Genomic DNA, 21,610 nt, shown 5'->3' on the forward strand with positions numbered 1-21,610 from the left:
GCGCTTGTCCACAGTCTCCTTTGCAGTTGGATCTTTTGCTTACTATTTCAATTTGGCAATGTTAGTGCAGGTGGTAGAATTTAGGGAAATTTAAGTAAAATATGAATTTGTTAACATTTCCACAGGATTATAGACTTTTTTTTGTAAATCTAAGTGTCAACTTGTGCTTAGTAGTAATACATTTCTGAAACATAGCAAAACAAAAAGTGCATTTTAATAAAAACATGTCTTTTTATTGCTAAGAGAAACAGCACATGAAAAAATGTAAGAGAACAATAAGCACCAGGGAAGAGTTACATATTAACTAGCACAATCAACTTCGCATTGTGATTTAAAAAAACATACACTCTGCATTGGAAATCTCTCACAGATAAAGGTGAAATCTGTCAATCCCAAAATAGTTAGCAGTTATGCATATTTTTGTAAGAACATGAACATGACAGTACAAAAACAGCTAAAACATTTAAGTAGCAGTTAATATACACTCTCTAAGTACCCTAACTCGTTTGTCAATCTTCCCACTGTTGACTTCACTCTTTGGTACTATAACTGCTGACTAAAATGATGTTTTGTTTTTAACACTGACATTGGGAAATACAGTTTACTTAACATTCAGGAGTTAAAACTAGCCATGAAGTAAGAACACGTGCCACATAAAATCAAGAGTAAATAGCCGACTACAGATCTGATGGTTTTATCAAAGTTAATATGATTACTTCTTAAAATTCCGTGAACCCAGTCAAACATCTTTTTCAAAGGAAAAAATGAAATACGGGCAGTTAAATTTGAATTTTTTAAAAGTCATTCTTACCACCAGTTACAAGTCATACATTAAAAAAACATTTCAGTTGCAAACTTAAATAAGCCACTTAATAAATTTTGCTGTCGGTACTGAACAATAAGGAAGCAACCGATTACACAAACTGAAGCATTACTTCTCAGATTCATGAGCAGTAACAATACTGAATTTCAGAAAGATACAAGTAACAGGTGCTGGAGCCATAAAGTACTGCAATGATTTGTTGCTCCCAATTCTGGTCACCTGTTGTTAGGTAAATATTAAATATCAGTCTGCAAAACTTCCAATCCTGTACACTTAAGTGATTCACTGTTACACATGAAAACTCATGGCAACTGTAACTTGACCAGTGACACTCTTAACACCAGGAGCCGGTCTGCAAAGTTGTGAATGAAGCTGGAAATTGCAGACATACCAAGTCATTGTTAACACGTGGTAAAAGATGTGTACAGCAAATTTGCTGGTAAGGTTTACACATCATCTTCTTCCTCTTCATCTTGTGATGATCCTGCTTTGTTGACTGGATTGGCAGTGGCAGATGCTGCTAACTGTGCTTGCTGGGCTGCTTGCTGCATCTGTAACCATTCCTGCTGGGCTAACTCTGCCTGCTGCTGTCTGGCCTGTAAAAACAAAGGACATGTGTCAACTTCTTTCACTGAAACAGTCTAGTAGCCTGCCAAATGACATTGGAGGTGAGGCTAACATAATAAACCTTCCATTATGCAGCCAATGTGATTATAGAACATAATGGAAGTGAGCAAGGTCTTGTTTGATTGGTAAGATGATATATTAAACCAGGACAATAAGAGCCTACCTTTCCCTCAAAACATGCTTATGAACAAAGCAATAATGTTTAGAAACATCAGCCAACCTGAACAAGAATGCTAATTGATCTAAAGAAAATGTCTTTAAACTACTATTTTTACAAACCCTGAATGTGACACCAGAGATTCATATTTTCAAAAAGTTGTCATTCCATTTAGGTCACTTAGACCCAGATGTAGAAGTTTGGTTTTTCTCCAGAGAATTAAAATTGTTTTTGACGAGGCTGATGCTTTCAGAATTGGCCAGTTAGATTTGAAGAGGCAGGGAAAATATGAGGAGAGACAGATAAAATAACTTGAAACAAAAACAGAAATTGCTGGAGAAACTCAGTACATCTGGCACCATTAAAAAACATTTAGTAAGAATTTTGGTTACCAGAAAGGATCCTCCAAGCCCAACCATTCCCCTCACCTGAGGCATGGGGCCCCTTAAGTTAAACCACCACCAGTCATCACTCTCCAGTCAGACAGCAGTCCTATGATCCATTACGACCTGGTGACTTTCCCTTTAATTGGAGTTCGATGAATGAAAGTTAGGATTTACTGACTAATTAATTTACTGCATTTTAATAGTTTTCAATACATATTAATTAATGCTATTCCTCGGTGATAGGGTAATTAAAAAAATTCTTACTCAGTGTTGATTTTTAATGAATAAGCAAGCAAAGTACCTGAATTGAATTTTCATTTGAGCAATAAAATGATATTGAATTGAATGTAATGGATAGGGAACAATTTTTTTTCAATCTGTCTCCTTAGCTGGTCAAAAATAAACACAGAATTTGCAACAGAATGAAACTTCCCAAAGCACTTCACAGGGAAAAGAGGGTACTGCTGTAAAACAATTTGAGAAGGTGACAGAAAAAGATGGTTAAAGAACTTGAGTTTTGAGTGAGATAGCAAGTTAGGAAGAATACTCCAGTGCATGTGATTCTGCTCCTGTGAGTGGAATAGGTGGGGGTCGGACAGTGGTGCAAATGTGGCCAGAATCAAAAGGAACGAGAGACACCCTATCCTAGCAACGAGAGCTGAGAGAAATTACACTGAGGAGAGAAAAGGTCACGGACAGATAATAGAGAAGATTCAAGAGTTTTGAATCTGATGCACAAGGGCCAATGGGGGACTGACAAAGAGGGAAGTGTGAGAGCAGAACAGAAATGGTCAGGGGCAGAATACGAGACAAGCCGCAGTGCTATTCACAATGACCTAAGATCTAATCACCATAATCAATGTAATTAAACAGCTATATTAAACACGTATCCACTATCCTGATCTACCATCCACAGGTCACCCTGAGGGATTTCAGCAAAGGACACAACCAAAATAAAACATTACTATAATAAAAAACAAAACTAGGGGTCATAGGTTTACGGTGAGAGGGGAAAGATTTTAAAAGGGCCCAAGGGGTAACTTTTTCACGCAAAGGATGGCACATGTATGGAATAAGCTGCCAGAGTAAGTGTGGACGCTAGTACAATTACAACATTCAAAAGGCATCTGGATGGGTATACGAATAGGAAGGGTTCAGAATGATATGGACCAAACAACAGCAAATGGGCCTAGGTCAGATTGGGATCTCTGGTTGGCATGGACGAGTGCTGCTGAGGAGCTGATTCCATGCTGTATGACTCTAAATCACATTTGCAAGGAAAGCATCTCGAGGAGTCTCAAAAGGCTTAACATTCTAATTCTTGTCAACCACTGTCTCAACCAGAAGATGTCACTGTGATCCTGAAGAATCAAGTAATCGAGTTGACAGTGTGACAATTAATGTGACCAGTCCGAAAGATCCGAAAAGCATACGAAAGGCTTTTTGTTCCTGCCTGCATCATTACCATCTAGGCTGCTGTGCCAGTCTGTAGAATTGACATGCTTTCACTTTAGATGCTGGTGTTTCCCCACTCAGCTTAGAACATTCTCTATCCTATAGATGGCCGAAAGCACAATCCTTGAGGTCTGCACTGAGGACTCTGCATATTCTATAGTGGCAGCAGCAGGGCTAGCAGAGTAGCAGCCCCATGGTCACTCTTACTCACCGCAGGTGGCCTAACAGGAGACTGATGGCAATGACCACATTAATAGCTTGGCAATGTGCTGAGGGAAAGTTGGTGCTAATTCCCTCAACACCTGGTGAGTCAGCACTGGCACTGGAGAAACAAATTCATCCAGTGGCAAGACAAGTAGTCACAACCGAGAGAAAATTAGCAAAGGCAAACTGGCTAGTTTAAAGGATGAAGCAAATTACTAAAACTCAGCACAGGAAATCAAAACTTTTAAAAATGTGTCTACTATATACTGGGGACATAGGGTATAACTATTTAACAGTAATCAGGGAAAAAACATCTCAACTCGGTGGTTCTTTGTTACATCACAAGGGTGTCCAAGATTTATTTACACTGTTTTGTTTATTGCAAGTCCATGTTAGTTATTAGGTCTGAAAATCTATGGTTGAAAATGCAACTTCTGGCATTATTTACATTTAAAAGGGAAACTTGTTTTGATGAAAATCGTTTTGAGTGAAGCATTAACTCCCAGAAACATACCTACAACTTCAAATTAATGATCTATAATGAAAAAAAATAGAGAAAACTGCCTTTGGATAGGACGTTGGTACAGCATCATGCATTTGGAAAGCAGAGAATCTGAAAATTGAGAAAGAAGACAGAGAAAAATATTTGAAACAAAAAAACCCCCAGAAATTGCCAGAGAAACTCAGCAGGTCTGGCAGCATCTGTAATGAGGAAACAGAAAGCATTAGGAATTCCAAACTTAGCTAAATGAACCTGTTCACACATGTATGGTTTGTATTTGGAATTCAGATTAAGCAATATCACATTTTCCAATCAATTCAAATGAAGTAGAAATTGTTCTTTTGACATTTACAATATTAATTGTTGTGCTGGTGATTAATTTACCACAACACATATTGATTGTTCACTATTTAAAAAACACAGGTGAGAGAGAAAATACTATGATAGACTGGTCAGTCTGACATTAGCATTTTTGCCCATTAATAGAGTCCATTATAATAAGATTTAATAGCAGAGCAGTTGGAAAACAATGACAGTATCAGACAAAGTCAGCATGAATTTACACAAGGGAAAGATTACTCAACAATTCAATTGGAATTTTTTTTGAGGGTGTAACTAGTACAGTTGATCATTTGGAGCCAGTGGATGTGGCTTACTCAGTCCTTCAGAAGGCTTTCAAGAGGGTCCCACATAAAAGATTAGTAACTAAATTACTAATGTGTAGTTGTATGGACATGAATAGGGTACTGGTTGGCAGACAGGAAACTGTAGGAAAAAACAAGTTTTATTCCTAAGTGGCAGTCAGAATGAAGTGGGATACTGCACAGATTAGTGCTTGGACCCCAGCTAATCACAATATATATTCATGGTTTAGATGAAGGAACTAAACATAATATTTGCAGGTGACACAAAGCTAAGTGAGAGGAAGAGCTGTTAGGGAGAGGCTTCAGTGTGATTCAGATAAGTTAAATGACAGACAAATGCATGGCAGATGGTGTGGGTAAATGTGAGCCCATCCACTTGGTAGCAAAAACAGGAAGGCAGATTATCTGAATGGCGATAGATTGGAAAAGAGGATGGTGTAATGAGACCTGGGTATTTTTATATGCAGTCACTGAAAGTAATCACGTAGATCCAGCAGGTAGTGAAGACAAATGGTATACTGGCCTTCATGGTGAGGGGATTCGAATAGTAAATGCACAGCTTAAGATTACCACTCAAAAATAATGTTTATACACTATGGTGATTAGTACATAGAAAGTTTGTAAGAAGTGCATAAAGCAGAACGTTTTTTAAAGGAACAAGTGACTAAATATCTTAAAATATAAAAGGGTGTGGAGAAAGCATGCAGAATGGCACAGAGCGCCAACCCATGCTTTCTTACATCTACAACTATGTCTTTGTATTACTGTTGTACAATGCTTGCAAGGCAGGTTTTACGTAGAGGGTCGTAGGTGCCTGGAACAGACAGATAGTCAGGGGAGATGGCAAAAGCAAATACAATAGCAACATTTAAGAGGAATTGGAGACACATGTGAACAGGCTGGGAATAAAGGCATATGGATCATATGCAGGCAGTTGGGATTAGTTTGGAATGGCATGGGGTGAAGAACTCTACCTGTGCTGTATTGTTCTATGTTTGATGTTCAGGAACAGATGTGTGTTGCTGTAAATATACAAGGCCTTAGCAAGACCAACCTGAACTTCTGTGTCCAATCCACCCCATTTATCCATCCTGTGGATGTTTTGGTTATGGAGGAAGTACAATACAAGTTTGTCAGACTGATTTCTGGGGTGGCACAACTGACGCATAGAGAGAGACCGGATCAGTTTGGACTATACTTACTGGAGTTTAAAAGAATGCGGGGGGAATTGCACAGAAACCCATAAAATTCCAACAGGACTGGACAGGTTAAACATAGGAAGGATGCTTCCATTGGGCAGGGAGTCCAGAACCAGAAGTTACAGACAAAGGATACAGACCAAGCCATTTAGAACGGAGATGAGGAATTTGTTTTTTTAAGCAAGAGAGAGTGATGAGCCTGTGGAATTCTCTGCTAAACAAAATGGTTGAGGCCAAAATAATTGAATATTTTCAAGGAGTTAGATACAGTTCTCAGGACTAAAGGGATCAAAGGGTAAAGGAGAAGTGGGAGTACGGTACTGAGTTGGACTATTAGTCATGATTATATTGAATCCCTGAACAGGCTTGAAGGGCCAAATGGCCTACTCCTGTTCCTATTTTCTACATTACTTTACGGCACATTGAGAAGAAAAAAACTAATGTAGAACCCTAAACTTACATTAAACGCTGAAACAACTTCAGCAGCAGTTTTCATTCAATGCTCTGACCAAGATAAACAAAGCCATTTACCCTGGTTATTCTATGCTATTTAAAAGAAGCTCTCACAGTAATGCCAGGAAACGTCTCGGATGCCTGTAAACAACAATCGGCTTCACAACAGAAATGAACACAACTCAATTTATTTGGACACAAGCTGCATAAAAAGTGGGACTGATCAAGAAGTAGTCCCCATGGGGAGAGATACCCACCTCACTATTTTGCTAATGAAAGCTACAAAAATGGAAAAAGGTGTTTTCCCCAGGTGGGGGGAAAAATCCAAGTCTAATCCTCCCCTCCATCTTAATGAGAATACAGAATCCGTGAACTACAAGAATAGGCAATTAATACTTCAAGCTTAGCATCCAACTACAATTGAAACTCCCTTAATTATTTTGTTGTTCTTTTCCCTGAAACATGTGCATTCTTTCTTTACCATGGTCAGAACCTAAAGTACCCAGGTTAGTCTGGTAACTGCATTATAAACTCTTTGAATTCATGTTTTTTAAATAGTCACTCAATCACATTACCAAGACAAGATCCTGGCCTGAAATATTTATCATTTTTCTCCACAGGTGCTGCCTGACCTGCTGATTGTTTCCAATATTTTATGTCTTCATTTCAGATTTTCAACATCTACAACATTTTTGAATGAAGGAGGTGAGTCTATTTTACCTCCTAAGGCCTGAAAATCTCGATGTACTAATTCTATACAATGCTTTCCACACCTACAATCAACTCTCTTCAGTCTGAAATTGCTTACTTCAAATTGAAACCATAGAGGGAGAGGTTCCTGCACCATTCCATGAACATGATGTAATAATAACTAAATAATTCAACTATATGCTCAAACAAAACTGACTTTGAATTAAGGCATTCAGTTTTTAACCTGATATGAACAGCTTTATTATTGTTTCAAATTTAATCTCCCAAACTACATAAGTGATCTGAATCCCCTTACTAGTCATTATCCTAACTCCCAATCACCCTGTCTACTTTAAATCCTGGAATTTGACCAGCAGAAATGGCTATCACATTATGTTTGCTTGTATAAATTAGAAACAGCAGAGAGCTAAGCAATTAGCCTCACAGAATTTCACTAGACACCTCCCTCAGTCACCTAACAACTGAAGATAGTGGTCCAGACATATTATCTAATGTAAATATTTGAATATTGCTTCATGGCAGATCTTCTGCTGCAAAATTGCCATAAACAGTTAATTCAGCAAATATGTTACCGTGGAAACCACAGAAGCTGACTGTTGCCACAACACTTTGGAATTTTAAAAAAAAACTGACAACTAGTAAACGTCCATCTACAATTTGTCTTCAAATTCACTACTTACTTTTGCAAATAGCTCCTGTTGTTGGCGCAACAGCTCTTCTTCTGGTATGCCAAGGTTTTCGAGACGTGAACTTGCTTTTCTCCTCTTTAAAGCCACTGTTTTACACTCTTGCAAGACTTCCTTTACTTCACTAATGTAAGAGCAAAATCCAAGACTCTCCAGGGCTAAAAAAAACAGAAAACAATCATATTAGAGTTTGCACTTATGGTACCAGATATTTTCCAGTGAAAGTAACTGTCAAAGGATAAAAATCTTAGCACCTGGACCTGTACAACAAACAACAAACAATCCACACCCATCATAAGCAGTTTGTGTTATATTGGCCACCCTGCTGCACATTTACAGTGTTCTAATCTTTCAAGCAATTATTTCATGGACATTATTTTCCCTTCAATATGATCACAGAATTTAATATTTATAAGTTTCAGCTGCTGAGGATTTAACTACCATGTGGAAATTAGCAATTTCACCTCCATCAGTAATTTTCTTGGTGTCCAACTAAATAAGGCTAATTCTAAATCCAAGTAATGAAATACTGACGCAAATTTTACAAAAGTTTAATGACGTGAAACAGGAACTCTGTATGGAAAGCGGCGGACTTGGTGAGTATTTCCAGTATTTTCTTTTTAAGATGGGTCTAGAAGACAAGCAAATGAGAACTGCAGGCTCATTTCTTGATGACTGGTGTCTGAAAAAGTTGAGGACAGTTGTTATGAGATGAAATTCAAGTCTGCTAGCTGTAAAGTGTAGCAGGTTGAGGATAAAGGAGCTACAAAATGAGGCTAACAAGGAAAATAATAGGTTTAAAGATCACATTTTTATTTCCTTAGGTTTTGGACTCTGAACTACAAAAGGAAATATACTGCTTTAAACCAAAATGACAAAATAAAGAAATTGCTGCAGTTTTAAAATGTCTGGTTTACCGGGACACATTGAGAGTTGTACACAATAGTGTATTTTACAGGAAGAATGGGTGTAGAAGTAGATACACAAAACCAGCAGCTTCTGAAATAAGGGAAAGTGCTTGACAAAAACATTCTGATTGGCTCCTGATTGGGGACCAATGCAGGAAAGACCCATCCAACCTATAAAGGCTTCAAAAGATGTTTTTCTTATTTTGGGAGGCACCAGAAATTCTCCAGCAACAGCTGGCTCTCTGCCACTCACCTTTTTCTGTACTTTAAATCTGCTAAATTAAATTCTACTAAATCTCTACTTTAAATTCTGGATACTATTTTCAATTCTGGTCAGTTGGTGATAGCCATTTTAGTTATTCTCAGCTCACATATGGCAAGCCTGAAATAATTATTAATAAATTACCAAATTTATCAACCAGTTATAATTTATAATTTAACAATCCAGCACTTTCAGATTACAAAGAAAAACACAAGCTTTATACATATTCAATCTATTTCTCTTCTCATTTAATAGCTTACAATAATTCTATACACTGATTCAAGAACTTACCTGTTTCTTGGGTGCCTCTTCTGGAAGTGAGAAATTGGTTATATTGCTTCAAAGAAACCCTGACGTTTGACCTTTCAATCAATTCAAGCTAAAATTTTGGAGGACTATCCATAGTTTCTGATGGAGGAGGAAACATAATCCTGTCCTCAAATTAAACTGGCTGTGACTTTAAGACCTGAAGATGTTAATAATTGAAACCTTGCAATTTAAGATTGTTTGATTTGTTTACATTGAAATTAAGTTCAGTAATATGTGGTAATGGTCAACTTCCAAAACATCTCAACCATTTTAAAACAAAAATGCTACTTTGAGTAATTCTGACAAAATAAGAACATAGTAGTCATTACCACAGAGTATTATTGACAGACTAGGTCACAATGTTGACTAACAAAAGTAGTTGGCAACATCTGCATTAAAACAATACTCATTTGCATTATGGGAAACTGTTGGCATTCACTTTTGATAATGTTCACACCAACTTTACCATAAACTGTCTTAACATGTATTCACTGACAGATCGATATTATAGGTAATACCAAATTCCAGAACTCACATTGGAATTGAGGAAACAGACTCTAGAGTCTGTTACATCTTATGCAGTCAGATTTTTAAAGCAGCAACCAGAAATGGACTCCACACTGCTCACCCGATTTACTGTGATTGTAACTCAAGAACTGCTTCATCATCAACACTGCCTACTGTCACCTGTGTGATATTGTCCATTCCTTCACCAGTCAGATTTTCTGCTGCTGAAGCCCTCATTCAAGTCTTTGTTACCATGAAATTTAGCTCTTTCAATATTTACAACACTGACCTCTCAGTTTTCACCCTCCAAAGGTGAACACTCAAAATTCGGCAGCCCGTATCCTAATTCATATAAAGCTTTGTTCACACCGTGCTTGTTAAACTACCATGACTCCTGGTCCACAACACCTGCTCTAAAATTTGCATCCTTGCTTTATAAATCAGCTCCAGTCCCATCATCTGACCAGATCTCTGCATTTTGCCTACTGCATATCGTAATTTTAAGAGCTCCATCATGTCGTCACACTTCCCCATCCTCTTATCAGTTGAAGCAAAATGCTGAGACACAGTTTAGTTTTACCTTCTTCAACTTTATTCTGGGCCCTGGAGGGAGAGTTTTCAATCTTCTTTCGAACAGCAGATCCTTAATCCTTATATAGTCACTTACAGGGAGCAGCATCCAGATAAGGCAACATTCATATTGATTGAGTGACTGTTACAATCAGCTAGTGCCAATAGTAAACATTAAGCCATCTGGTGTTATACAATGAATATTCTTAACCTTAACTGGCTTCACATAATGAATCCTTTTCATTTTGTTAAACTAACTTTACTTAATGCTTTTTCACCTCATTAACAGGCTTTACATAATGAATGCCTTCTCACCTCATTAACCCACTGCTCTTGCCTCCAGCATCTCATTGTTTACTGCAAGTTCTTACCTGGTCAAAGCCATGCTAGCTGAGCCTTTGCAACCCAAAACTTCACTCTTTCCCCACCTGCTCATACCGTATACTTGTATCATTGATAGTCACAGGTGAGGTGCCAGAAAACTGGAGGTTGGCAAACGTGGTGCCACTGTTTAAGGAGGGTGGTAAGGACAAGCCAGGGAACTATAGACCAGTCAAACTGACCTCGATGGTGGGCAAGTTGTTGGAGGGAATCTTGAGGGACAGGATGTACATGCATTTGGAAAGCCAAGGACTGATTAGGGATAGTAAAAAGTGAGGTCTGCAGATGCTGGAGATCAGAGCTGAAAATGTGTTGCTGGTTAAAGCACAGCAGGTTAGGCAGCATGCAAAGAACAGGAAATTCGACGTTTCGGGCCAGAGCCCTTCATCAGGATTAGGGATAGTCAACATGGCTTTGTGCGTGGGAAATCATGTCTCACAAACTTGATTGAGTTTTTTGAAGAAGTAACAAAGAGGATTCATGAAGGCAGAGTGGTAGATGTGGTCTATATGGACTTCAATAAGGTGTTCGACAAGGTTCCCCATGGGAGACTGGTTTGCAAGGCTAGATCTCACGGAATGCAGGAATAACTAGACATTTGGATACAGAACTGGCTCAAAGGTAGAAGACAGAGGGTGGTGGTGGAGGGTAGTTTTTCAGACTGGAGGCCTGTGACCAGTGGAGTGCCACAAGAATCGGTGCTGGGTCCTCTACTTTTTGTCATTTACATAAATGATTTGGATGCGAGCGTAAGAGGTACAGTTAGTAAGTTTGCAGATGATACCAAAATGGGAGGTGTAGCGGACAGCGAAGAGGGTTACCACAGATTACAACAGGATCTTTACCAGATGGGCCAATGGGCTGAGAAGTGGCAGATGGAGTTTAAACTAGATTCCCTACAGTATGGAAACAGGCCCTTCGGCCCAACTAGTCCACACCAACCCTCCAAAGAGTAACCCATCCAGACCCATTTCCCTCTGACTAATGCACCTAACACTATGGGCAATTGACCTTACTCGCACATCTTTGGACTATGGGAGGAAACCAGAGTACCTGGAGGAAACCCACGCAGACACAGAGAGAATGTGCAAACTCCACACAGACAGTGGCCCGAGGCTGGAATCGAACCTAGGACCCTGGTGCTGTGAGGCAGCACTGCTGACCACTGAGCCACTGCCACTGAGAAGTGGCAGATGGAGTTTAATTCAGATAAATGTGAGGTGCTGCATTTTGGGAAAGCAAATATTAGCAGGACTTATACACTTAATGATAAGGTCCTAGGGATTGCTGCTGAACAAAGAGACCTTGGAGTGCAGGTTCATAGCTCCTTGAATGGAGTCGCAGGTCGATAGGATAGTGAAGGCAGTGTTTGGTACACTTTCCTTTATTGGTCAGAGTATTGAGTACAGGAGTTGGGAGGTCATGTTGCGGCTGTACAGGACATTGGTTAGGCCATTGTTGGAATATTGCGTGCAATTCTGGTCTCCTTCCTGTCAGAAAGTTGTTGTGAAACTTGAAAGGGTTCAGAAAAGATTTACAAGGATGTTGCCAGGGTTGGAGGATTTGAGCTACAAGGAGAGGCTGAACATGCTGGGGCTGTTTTCCCTGGAGCATCGGAGGCTGAGGGGTGACCATATAGAGGTTTACAAAATTATGAGGGGCACAGATAGGATAAATAGACAAAGTCTTTTCCCTGGGGTTGAGGAGTCCAGAACTAGAGGGCATAGGTTTAGGGTGAGAGGGGAAAGATATAAAAGAGACCTAAGGAACAACTTTTCCACACAGAGGGTGGTATGGGTATGGAATGAGCTGCCAGAGGATGTGGTGGAGGCTGGTACAATTGCAACATTTAAGAGACATTTGGATGGGTATATGAATAGGACAGGTTTGGAGTGATATGGGCCAGGTGCTGGCAAGTGGGACTAGATTGGATTGGGATATCTGGTTGGCATGGACTGGTTGGATCGAAGAGTCTGTTTCAATGCTGTACATCTCTATGACTCTTATACACTTTCTCATTCCCTCCTTTTATCATTTCATGATAACCAGCTAGATGGCACTACCAGCTTTCACAAGACTCCGACAACCAGCATGTTATTGACACACAGCAAACAATTATTATAACAACAGATTACTAGTCTGTGCGGTAAATAGAATTTCTAGGATCCTCCCATGTGGAAAAAAAATTCACCAGTAAAGTTCTTAAATTCACAATCCTCAGTGACCATTCCATCCCCTCCAAGTCGAGTGGTACTGAGCCAGTTCTCCAAAGTCTCCTTCAATAAAGTCTAACCTGAAAACAACATTCAGTTTGTCCTTGTAGACCACTCCTCAGAGAAATCTGAATTCTTGGATAAGGGCAGTTAAATACTTCACAAAATTGACAAGACTTCCATCCTTCTGGAGATGCTTCTGATGGAGGATACCAATGCATCTGAATGTGCAGTACAGCAGCTGCAGCAGCAGGCTAGGTGAATGCAGTATTGTTTGCTGCTCCTGCTCTGCTGTTAAATCCAACAAAGCCAACTGGCTGTTGTGATGTTAGCTTGATCAGTGAACCATTATATCCCTTAAACAATCAAAGAACAAGGTAAAGCTCATGTGGTTTAATGTCTGTAGGAAGGCCACTTACAAAAAGCATACTAACTTCCTCTTCACTGTTGTTAGCTTCTTAACTTTTCATGCTTATCACTGAGGAGCTGATTGAATCCGTTGGATCAGGTTGTGGAGGGGTGTTTGGTGATCTGAAAGCATGCTTTACATGTGAATGGAGAAACTCTAGGAGATGTTATCGCTGGAAGTCTTTGCATTTCCTCACTCATTCTTTCCTTGCCAAGGTGGTTATCGGTATGAAGATGGTCACATTTAACTACACGTGATTGTGTCTGCCTATTTCAACATTTTCAGCCATCTTGAAGTCTGTTACTCTGTTAATTATTTATGACATTATCAAGTTATTTACAATCCATAAACTTCTAAACTGTACTGCCTAAACAATTCAGTCAATTATAAACAACAATCAATAGTCCTAAAATCAAACCCTCTGAGGACCCCATTCAGGTTATTCAAAAATTATTTTCCTTTCACAAATTAATACTTGGCTAATATGAAAGCTGTCAGGAAAAGTATTTTGAAAGTCTGGAACAGCAAGAAAACAACAAAATATTTCCTGTGCTTGAGCAATTGAAGAGGCAGCGCTGAAAATGTATTGCTGGAAAAGCGCAGCAAGTCAGGCAGCATCCAAGGAGCAGGAGAATCGACGTTTCGGGCATGAGCCCTTCTTCAGGAATTCCCCTGATTCTCCTGCTCCTTGGATGCTGCCTGACCTGCTGTGCTTTTCCAGCAACACATTTTCAGCTCTGATCTCCAGCATCTGCAGTCCTCACTTTCTCCCCAATTGAAGAGGCAGTTTCAGTTCAGATTTAAATCTCAAATATTTGTGGGAAACAAATGCAGAACATTTGAAAATATTTTCTCCAAATGAAACTTCCCAAATAAAACAGTTGGAATTACAGCGGCAAACTTTGGTACAGGTCAACATTCTTTGAATTTGCAATAAGAGGAGGGCCAATGAAGTCTTAACAATAATTGAAAGAATTTAAACAGCTCAGTCTCAACTTCTAATATTCTGAAATCTTAACAAAACATCAAACTCAAAATGCACTCTTTTGTGAACACTCTGCAATAAAAACACAGCAAAGATATTTTAATACAGTACTCTCATTTGGCTGAAGCATGACCACTGACCCAACTGTTATCTTTTAGACAGGTATTATAGAATTTCAAAGAAATCAGGGAGTCAAAGCACTGAATTTGTTTTAAGGTTACCGGTTTGATAATTTTGAAAATAACATAATATTGTACAATTTCAATGTAAAAACAAAATCTGCCCCATTACATAGCCCACAAAACATTCTGAATTGAGATCCTAATTCAAACAAGGCAAAACAGCTACTTAAAAGGATTTTCCGAACCAGGATTTTAACAAACCAAAATTTTTAAAAATCAAACACACTTAGCATGGCACAATTTACATTGAAACTTTCCTTTTCAACCCAAGTATTAGCACAACCTTAATTTCAGCGTTTCTCGCTTTTTTTTTGTATCCTCTCACTGAACTAACTTTTATAAAAAGAGAAAGCCTTTGCAGCAGACCACATGGCGCCACAGTCCTAGCCACTCTCTTCCCCTAGAACAAAGACTTGCAGAGCCTCAACCTCGCCATTAGGGGACTTTAACCTCTTTCTCACTTTACTCCTCACGGGGCTCAAACTCCAATTAAACACAGAGAACTTGAACCTCACTTAACAGAGGAACCAAACCCAAATACAGCGTGGAGGACTTAAACCTCAAATCTAACCCAGGGGACTCAAACCCCAATACAGCACAGAGGACTCAAACCTCTGTTTATCAGTGCGCTTTTGAAACTGTGTCTCTCAATTAAGACCTTAAGACATAGGAGTGGAAGTAAGGCCTATTCGGCCCATCGAGTCCACTCCGCCATTCAATCATGGCAATTGAACTAATTACCATTCAAGGAGTCCGTAGGATAGAGAGCAATTGAGCAAGGAGACCGTTTCCGACACACAGGAATATTGAGAGGGACCAAAGTTTACAATCTTACCATCTGTCTCATGACACCGGTGTTCCGGGTGACCACTGACACCGTCCGATCGTAAGTATTCGTTTGGATCCTGCTGACTATGCCAATATTGTCATCCCATCTCCCTATCCCCTTATCAGTCGAAGCAAAATGCTCCAAGACACAGTATAGTTTTACATCCTTCGTCTTTATTCCGGGCCCTGGAGGGAGACAGACGACCACCCATATGCACAGAGACAAGAGTTCTCAGTCTTCTCTCAAACAGTAGATTCTTAATGAATTATATAGTCACTTACAGGGAGCAGCATCCAGATAAGGCAACATTCATATTGATTGAGTGACCGTTACAATCAGCGAGTGTCAATAGTAGAGATTAAGCCATCTGCTGTTAAACAATGAATGTTCTTAACCTAAACTGGCTTCACATACTGAATATTTTTCACCTTGTTAAAACTGAATTTGCATAATCAATCCTTTTACACCTTGTTAACTGCCTTTACATAATGAATGCTTTTTCACCTTGTTAACCCATGACCCTTGCATCCAGCACCTCTGTTTACTGTAAGTTCTTATCTGGTCGAAGTCATGCTAACTGAGCCTTAGCAAGCCAAAACTTCACACTTTCCCCACCTGCACATACCATATACAACTTTCAAAGTTTGTGAGAAGATTTGTAGCTCGGGTGCTCGTTGTTGTGGTCCTGTTCACCGAGCTGAGAGTTTTTCTTGCAAACGTTTCATCCCCTTTCTCGGTGACATCTTCAGTGCTTGGGAGCCTCCTGTGAAGCGCTTCTGTGCTGATTCCTCCGGCATTTATACTGGTTTGAATATGCTGCTTCCGGTTGTCAGTTGCTGTCCGTTGCAGTGGTCAGTATATAGGGTCTAGGTCGATGTGTCTGTTGATAGAATTCTTTGATGAGTGCCATGCTTCTAGGAATTCCCTGGCTGTTCTCTGTTTGGCCTGCCTCTAATAGTGGTGTTGTCCCAATCGAATTCATGTTGTTTGTCATCTGAGTGTAGGCTACTAGGGATAGCTGGTCGCGTCGTTTCGTGGCTAGTTGATGCCACTATTATAGGGCAGACCAAACAGAGAACAGCCAGGGAATTCCTAGAAGCATGGCACTCATCCAAGAATTCTATCAACAGACGTATCGACCTAGACCCTATATACTGGCCACTGCAACGGACTGCAACTGACAACCGGAAGCGACAGGTTCAAACCAGTATAAATACCGGAGGAATCAGCACAGAAGTGCTTCACAGGAGGCTCCCAAGCACTGAAGATGTCACCTAGAAAGGGGACGAAACGTTTGCAAGAAAAACTCCCAGCTCTGCGAACAGAACCACATCAAGATATACAACTTTCTCAACTGGAAGCTGTGCCTTTAACTGTTTTTAAAATAAATATATTTATTAAAAACTTCTTCAAATCAGTTACAAAACAACTATATATATAATAAAAACCAAAATACAAGACAGTGTTAGTACAATGTCATATCACAATAATATTAATAATAAACTACTTACTATTCTACCAGAACAATGTATCTACTTAACTTTTAATAAAAATTAAATTAAACTGCATTCAGATCAGGCACTTCCACTAATCCCCTGACCAGCATGGCTTCTGATTTTGTAAAGTTGACCCTGTATCCCAAAAAACTGACAAATAAATTAATTTTTTGAATCAATCAAGGAACAGACACCTCTGGATTGGCAAGAACAAGAGGACATCATCAGTGTATAGGGCGATCTTATGCTCCCCCATTCCCATCCTGGGCACCAATTGTTGAGGATTCTTCCTGATAGCCTCATCTAACGGCTCAATTGCCAAGGTAAATAATAGCGGTGAAAGACGATACCCCTGTCGACGATATCTCCTAATACTAAAATTATTCGATTTAGTACCGCCTGTGACGACTGCTGCCTTAGGATCATTAATGATATCATTAAAAGCCCATGATACCTCAATAAACAAAGCTTCACTTTTAAAGAGGCTTCTAACGATGAGAGCACATAAAGAGGTGGTTCTCATCAAATTTATTCATTTAACTATCTGCCGATAATGGCGAGGTCCACAGCACACTCTTTGGCAGAGCAGTGAATGACAGAGCACAATTTTAGAATTCCCACATTAATCTGCATTTGTATCAAATTCTCCATCTACAAAATCAGAAGGGTAAAGATGGCAAAATAGCAACTGCTCACTTTTATTAACCTTGCCCTAGGCTAATGTGACATTTTGTTGCAAATTTGATGGCACATCAAGGAAGAGCGAAATTTTACTTAGGAAGAGTTCATAATCAGGAATTGAAATGCGTTTCCAGTTAAGATAAATAAATAAATACAGAATATAGTGACGTATCCAGTGTATACACATACAGTATTGGAATCAAAGAGCGTGATCACTGCTTACTAAAACTCCCATCAGATCAAATCAGCAACACATCGGTTTGTTTGCACGAGAAACCATCAGGCCAATTGCAAATCTACGTTACATAGATTTACTGCATCAGCATTATTCAGCTAAACATTATAAAGAATCTGGCAGGAGTTTATTGTGATTTAGCAAAGCAGAATTTAGCTTGAGAAAAGAACAAAGCCTTCTATAGTTACTGCTTTGTGCACTACTAAATGAGAAACCCACACTATACTGTGCTAATACAGCAAATATAAACATCAGTTCTGCAATGAAAGTACCTTCAGAAATAGTGTTTAAACTAATGAAGTTATCTCAGCTTGGAACCAAGGCAAAAACAAAAAGAGGGCACATCAAATAAGTGTTTAAAATTAAGGCTGCAAACACTGTTTGACCCACAATTATACATGCAGATATAAAAATATTGCACTTGCAGGTCTGAATTTAATCTACACCCTCAGCCATGGGTTTTTTTTTTAACAGATAAAAAAATGAAAGCTGCTGACAAGTTTAAAAGATGGTTATTAGTACCTCAGAAAATACCTCTGGAAGCAGAAGAACAACTAAATCATCTGGCAAAAATGGTTGGCTATACGTATTCTGCATACATTTAAAAACAAACAAGGATTTATTTGATTAAACCATATTTGTATTTTGATGTAATTGTCCCCATCAACAGCTACAATTTGTATGCATCCATCATCAGCTAACTGAAGTCAGCTCTTAAGCATCATGCAATTTAATTCCCAGAATTGCAACAAGTTAATTATGCAAATATCAATAAACAACATTATAAACACCCATGAGTAATTTGTAAGTATTTCACCAACTTGGTCAGACACGTTACATACACTTCCATAACAAGGAGTATGTGAACCCCAACTTGCTGGCCCAGAGGCAGGTACACTGTGCCATAAGAACCCTGAGGATTAATACACAGTGAACTTAAATGGCTGTAAAATAAAGGGTAGGGAAATATTGAACTATCCAGTGAAGATTTAAATTGTGTCTGCTAAAGTTAAAACCAAACACCAGTTTACGTCAATTTTACATCTACTGCTTAAAGCATTTATTGATTAAGGGTAATCCTAAAAGATACTTTCAAATGATTTCATATTTCTAATATAAGTATCTTCAAAATTTTGTTTCACCTTTCCAAACTTGCCTTTTTGATATTCAGCTGGAATAAAGCTCACCATAACAATGCTTTGTTACTTTCTACATCTGGTATTATACTTCAAGGAGCTTGCAAAACTTGAGAAGTAGATGAAGCGCCTACACCATGGCCTACAGTTTGTCTATCAAATCTGCAATAAAATCATCATGTTCTTTATGGGTCTTGTAAAATACTAAGATGTGCAATATCCAAATGTAAGAAAATAATCAGTTAATTGTTATGAAGATGTGGGTGCATTGTACCTTTAAGAAAGTTAAAAGCTAGCAAAACTACCTGACAGCACCAAATACGTTCTGACCAAGATATAATGTAACCTTTTGGTCCAGTAGTGCGGGTAGTTGGTAGTCTGGAGATAAAAACAAATTCAAATACAGCCAATCAGTTTAAATCCGCACCCCCCAAAAAATACGAATTCGACAACCTTGAAAGCCAATGACACAATCTGATGCTTTGGGGGTATATGACTGGAAAAAATTGAACAGTTGGGAGAGAATCGCCAAAAGACCATCAGATGTATACTGTTAGTCAGAACGGTCTGAGAGGTACCTGTCTACAGAAGGAGTTTGCACAGAGAAAAACATTGCAGATTTGCTCTCTAGGTTGGTGTCAAAGAGACGATTCGACAGCTGGATGGTTTTGAAATTTAAATTTTTCAGTGAATCTTAAATCGGGGTGTTTTATTGGACTAGTATTATAGAAGGGAAAATAAAAGATTGTACTTTTAACAAAGGAGTTGTAAATAGTTGTTAATTAATTATTCTGTTACATTTAAGAAATAAAAGGTGTTAATTTTAACATTACATAATTCTTAGCCTCTCTGATTTTCACAGATTACTGCACAGGATAAATCTTTTCTGTGTTGCAGGTTTAAATTAAGCAGGAGGGTTTACCAGTGTCATAACAGTTTGGGGGGCTCGTGGCTGGGATTTGAACCGTTTTTTGGTTGGGGGGAGAGGGTGCCCACGATTTGAAGTTTGGCTCTTGGATTTGAGATCTGAACTGGTTTAGGCAGATTTGAATAAATTTGGGGTACGAAAAATTCCAGATTAAACACTTGTAGGTTAGTGTCCCAGTCTTTAAATAAAACATAGGTGAGGCAATTTGTTTAATTTCGGTAACTTGTGGCTGATTAAATTAAAAGTGAGAGAAATGGCTCCTAAAATTGTTAAAGACGTTCTGAGTTTTGAAGATGATTCTCAAATTTGCTAAGAAAGTTTAGAAGGAAAGAAAAAGGTCATTAACAGAATGGAGATGAAAAGGTAATGATACATATAAATATGACTAAACTCTGCCACATTTTGATGAGAAAGATGTTGAAGCCATCTTTATTTCATTTGAAAACTTGGCTAGGCATTTGGAGTGGTCCGAGGATTTATAGGTAATGCTAGAGACATCCCTTGTTGTGGAGAAGCCAAAGGAAGACCAAGAAACTGAGGAGTTAAAATAGAAATATCCTGGTATTTTCCCAGCCTATGTGATAACCAGATCCCACTATCATAAGTCACAGCACGAAGCAAAAAGTAAAAATAAAGATTAAAGAGTTGAGGTTCAGTTAGCGTACACCCAGTTTGACGTAACGGTACAAGAAAAACCTGAACAGGCAGAGGGTCAGACAGAAGTATTTCACCCTGAAAGGCTAAGAGACTTGCAACAGCAAGACAAGATGATAAAAAATATATAATATGTGGATGCATACTCCATAAAGGAGGCAGACAATATTCCAGAAAGTTATTCTCTGAAATACAGAATCCTAAGATGGAAATGGACACCACGGCAGGTTAGTGCAGAGGAGAAATGGGTCGAAGTGCACCAGATTGTGTTGCCAGTAACAAACAGACAGGTGGGGTTACTGGAAGCACATGAACTAACTGTAGGAGGTCACCTAGGGGTGTGAAAGACTCAATTTAAGGTACAAAAACATTTTTTATTGGCCTGAAATGCACAGGATATGGTTAACTCTTATTGTACGTGTCATACGTAGCAAAAGGTAGGTAAGGCAATAAAATGTAGGTCATAAAACCAGCACCATTGTTGCCAATTGCAGCATTCAAAGAACCTTTCATTCGGGTTATTATTGATTGCGTGGGTCCCCTCCTAAAAGTGGGAACCAGTACTTGTTAACCGTAATGGATGTGTCTACCAGATTTCTGGAGGCAATTCCATTACGGAGTATCAAGGCAAAAAAGGTGGTAGAGGAGTTAGTTGCTTTCTTCACACAGTGTGGGCTACGTAGAGAGATTCAGTCAGACAAAGGGTCAAATTTTACTGCTAGGCTGTTTAAGGTGGCTATGGATAGCTTCCTTTAAATCCAATGTGTATCATCCTGAATCCCAGGGAGCTTTAGAAAGGTGGCATCAGACCTTGAAGACCATGTTGAGAGCATACTGTCAGAATTACCAGAATGATTGGGTTAAAGATATCCCATTTGTATTGTTTGTCATTAGAGGTGCCCCAAATGAACCTACTCAGTTCACTCCCTTCAAGTTAATTTTTTGGGCATGAAGCGAGAGGCCCTTTGAAATTAATTAAATAAAAACGGACAGGACCAAAGTCAGAGATCTCACATTTAGATTATGTATCTGAGGTGAGGAAGAGATTAAATAGAGTAGGTGAGTTAGCTAAACAGCA

General features: G+C 38.9%; 1 protein-coding gene across 1 annotated transcript in view; it reads right to left on the minus strand.

The window, feature by feature from the left end:
- Nucleotides 1–211: 211 nt before the first annotated feature.
- dr1 (down-regulator of transcription 1) overlaps nucleotides 212–21,610 on the minus strand; it is a 29,736-nt gene continuing 8,337 nt past the window's right edge. Inside the window, exons 2-3 of the mRNA XM_060829957.1 lie at nucleotides 7,842–8,005; nucleotides 212–1,419 (exon numbers count right to left, since the gene is read on the minus strand). Of these exons, the coding sequence (XP_060685940.1) occupies nucleotides 1,270–1,419; nucleotides 7,842–8,005 (314 nt within the window). The 3' untranslated portion in view covers nucleotides 212–1,269. The remainder of the gene's footprint in view (nucleotides 1,420–7,841; nucleotides 8,006–21,610) is intronic.

The sequence above is a fragment of the Hemiscyllium ocellatum genome, chromosome 9 (assembly GCF_020745735.1).
Source record: "Hemiscyllium ocellatum isolate sHemOce1 chromosome 9, sHemOce1.pat.X.cur, whole genome shotgun sequence".
Classification (NCBI taxonomy): domain Eukaryota; kingdom Metazoa; phylum Chordata; class Chondrichthyes; order Orectolobiformes; family Hemiscylliidae; genus Hemiscyllium; species Hemiscyllium ocellatum.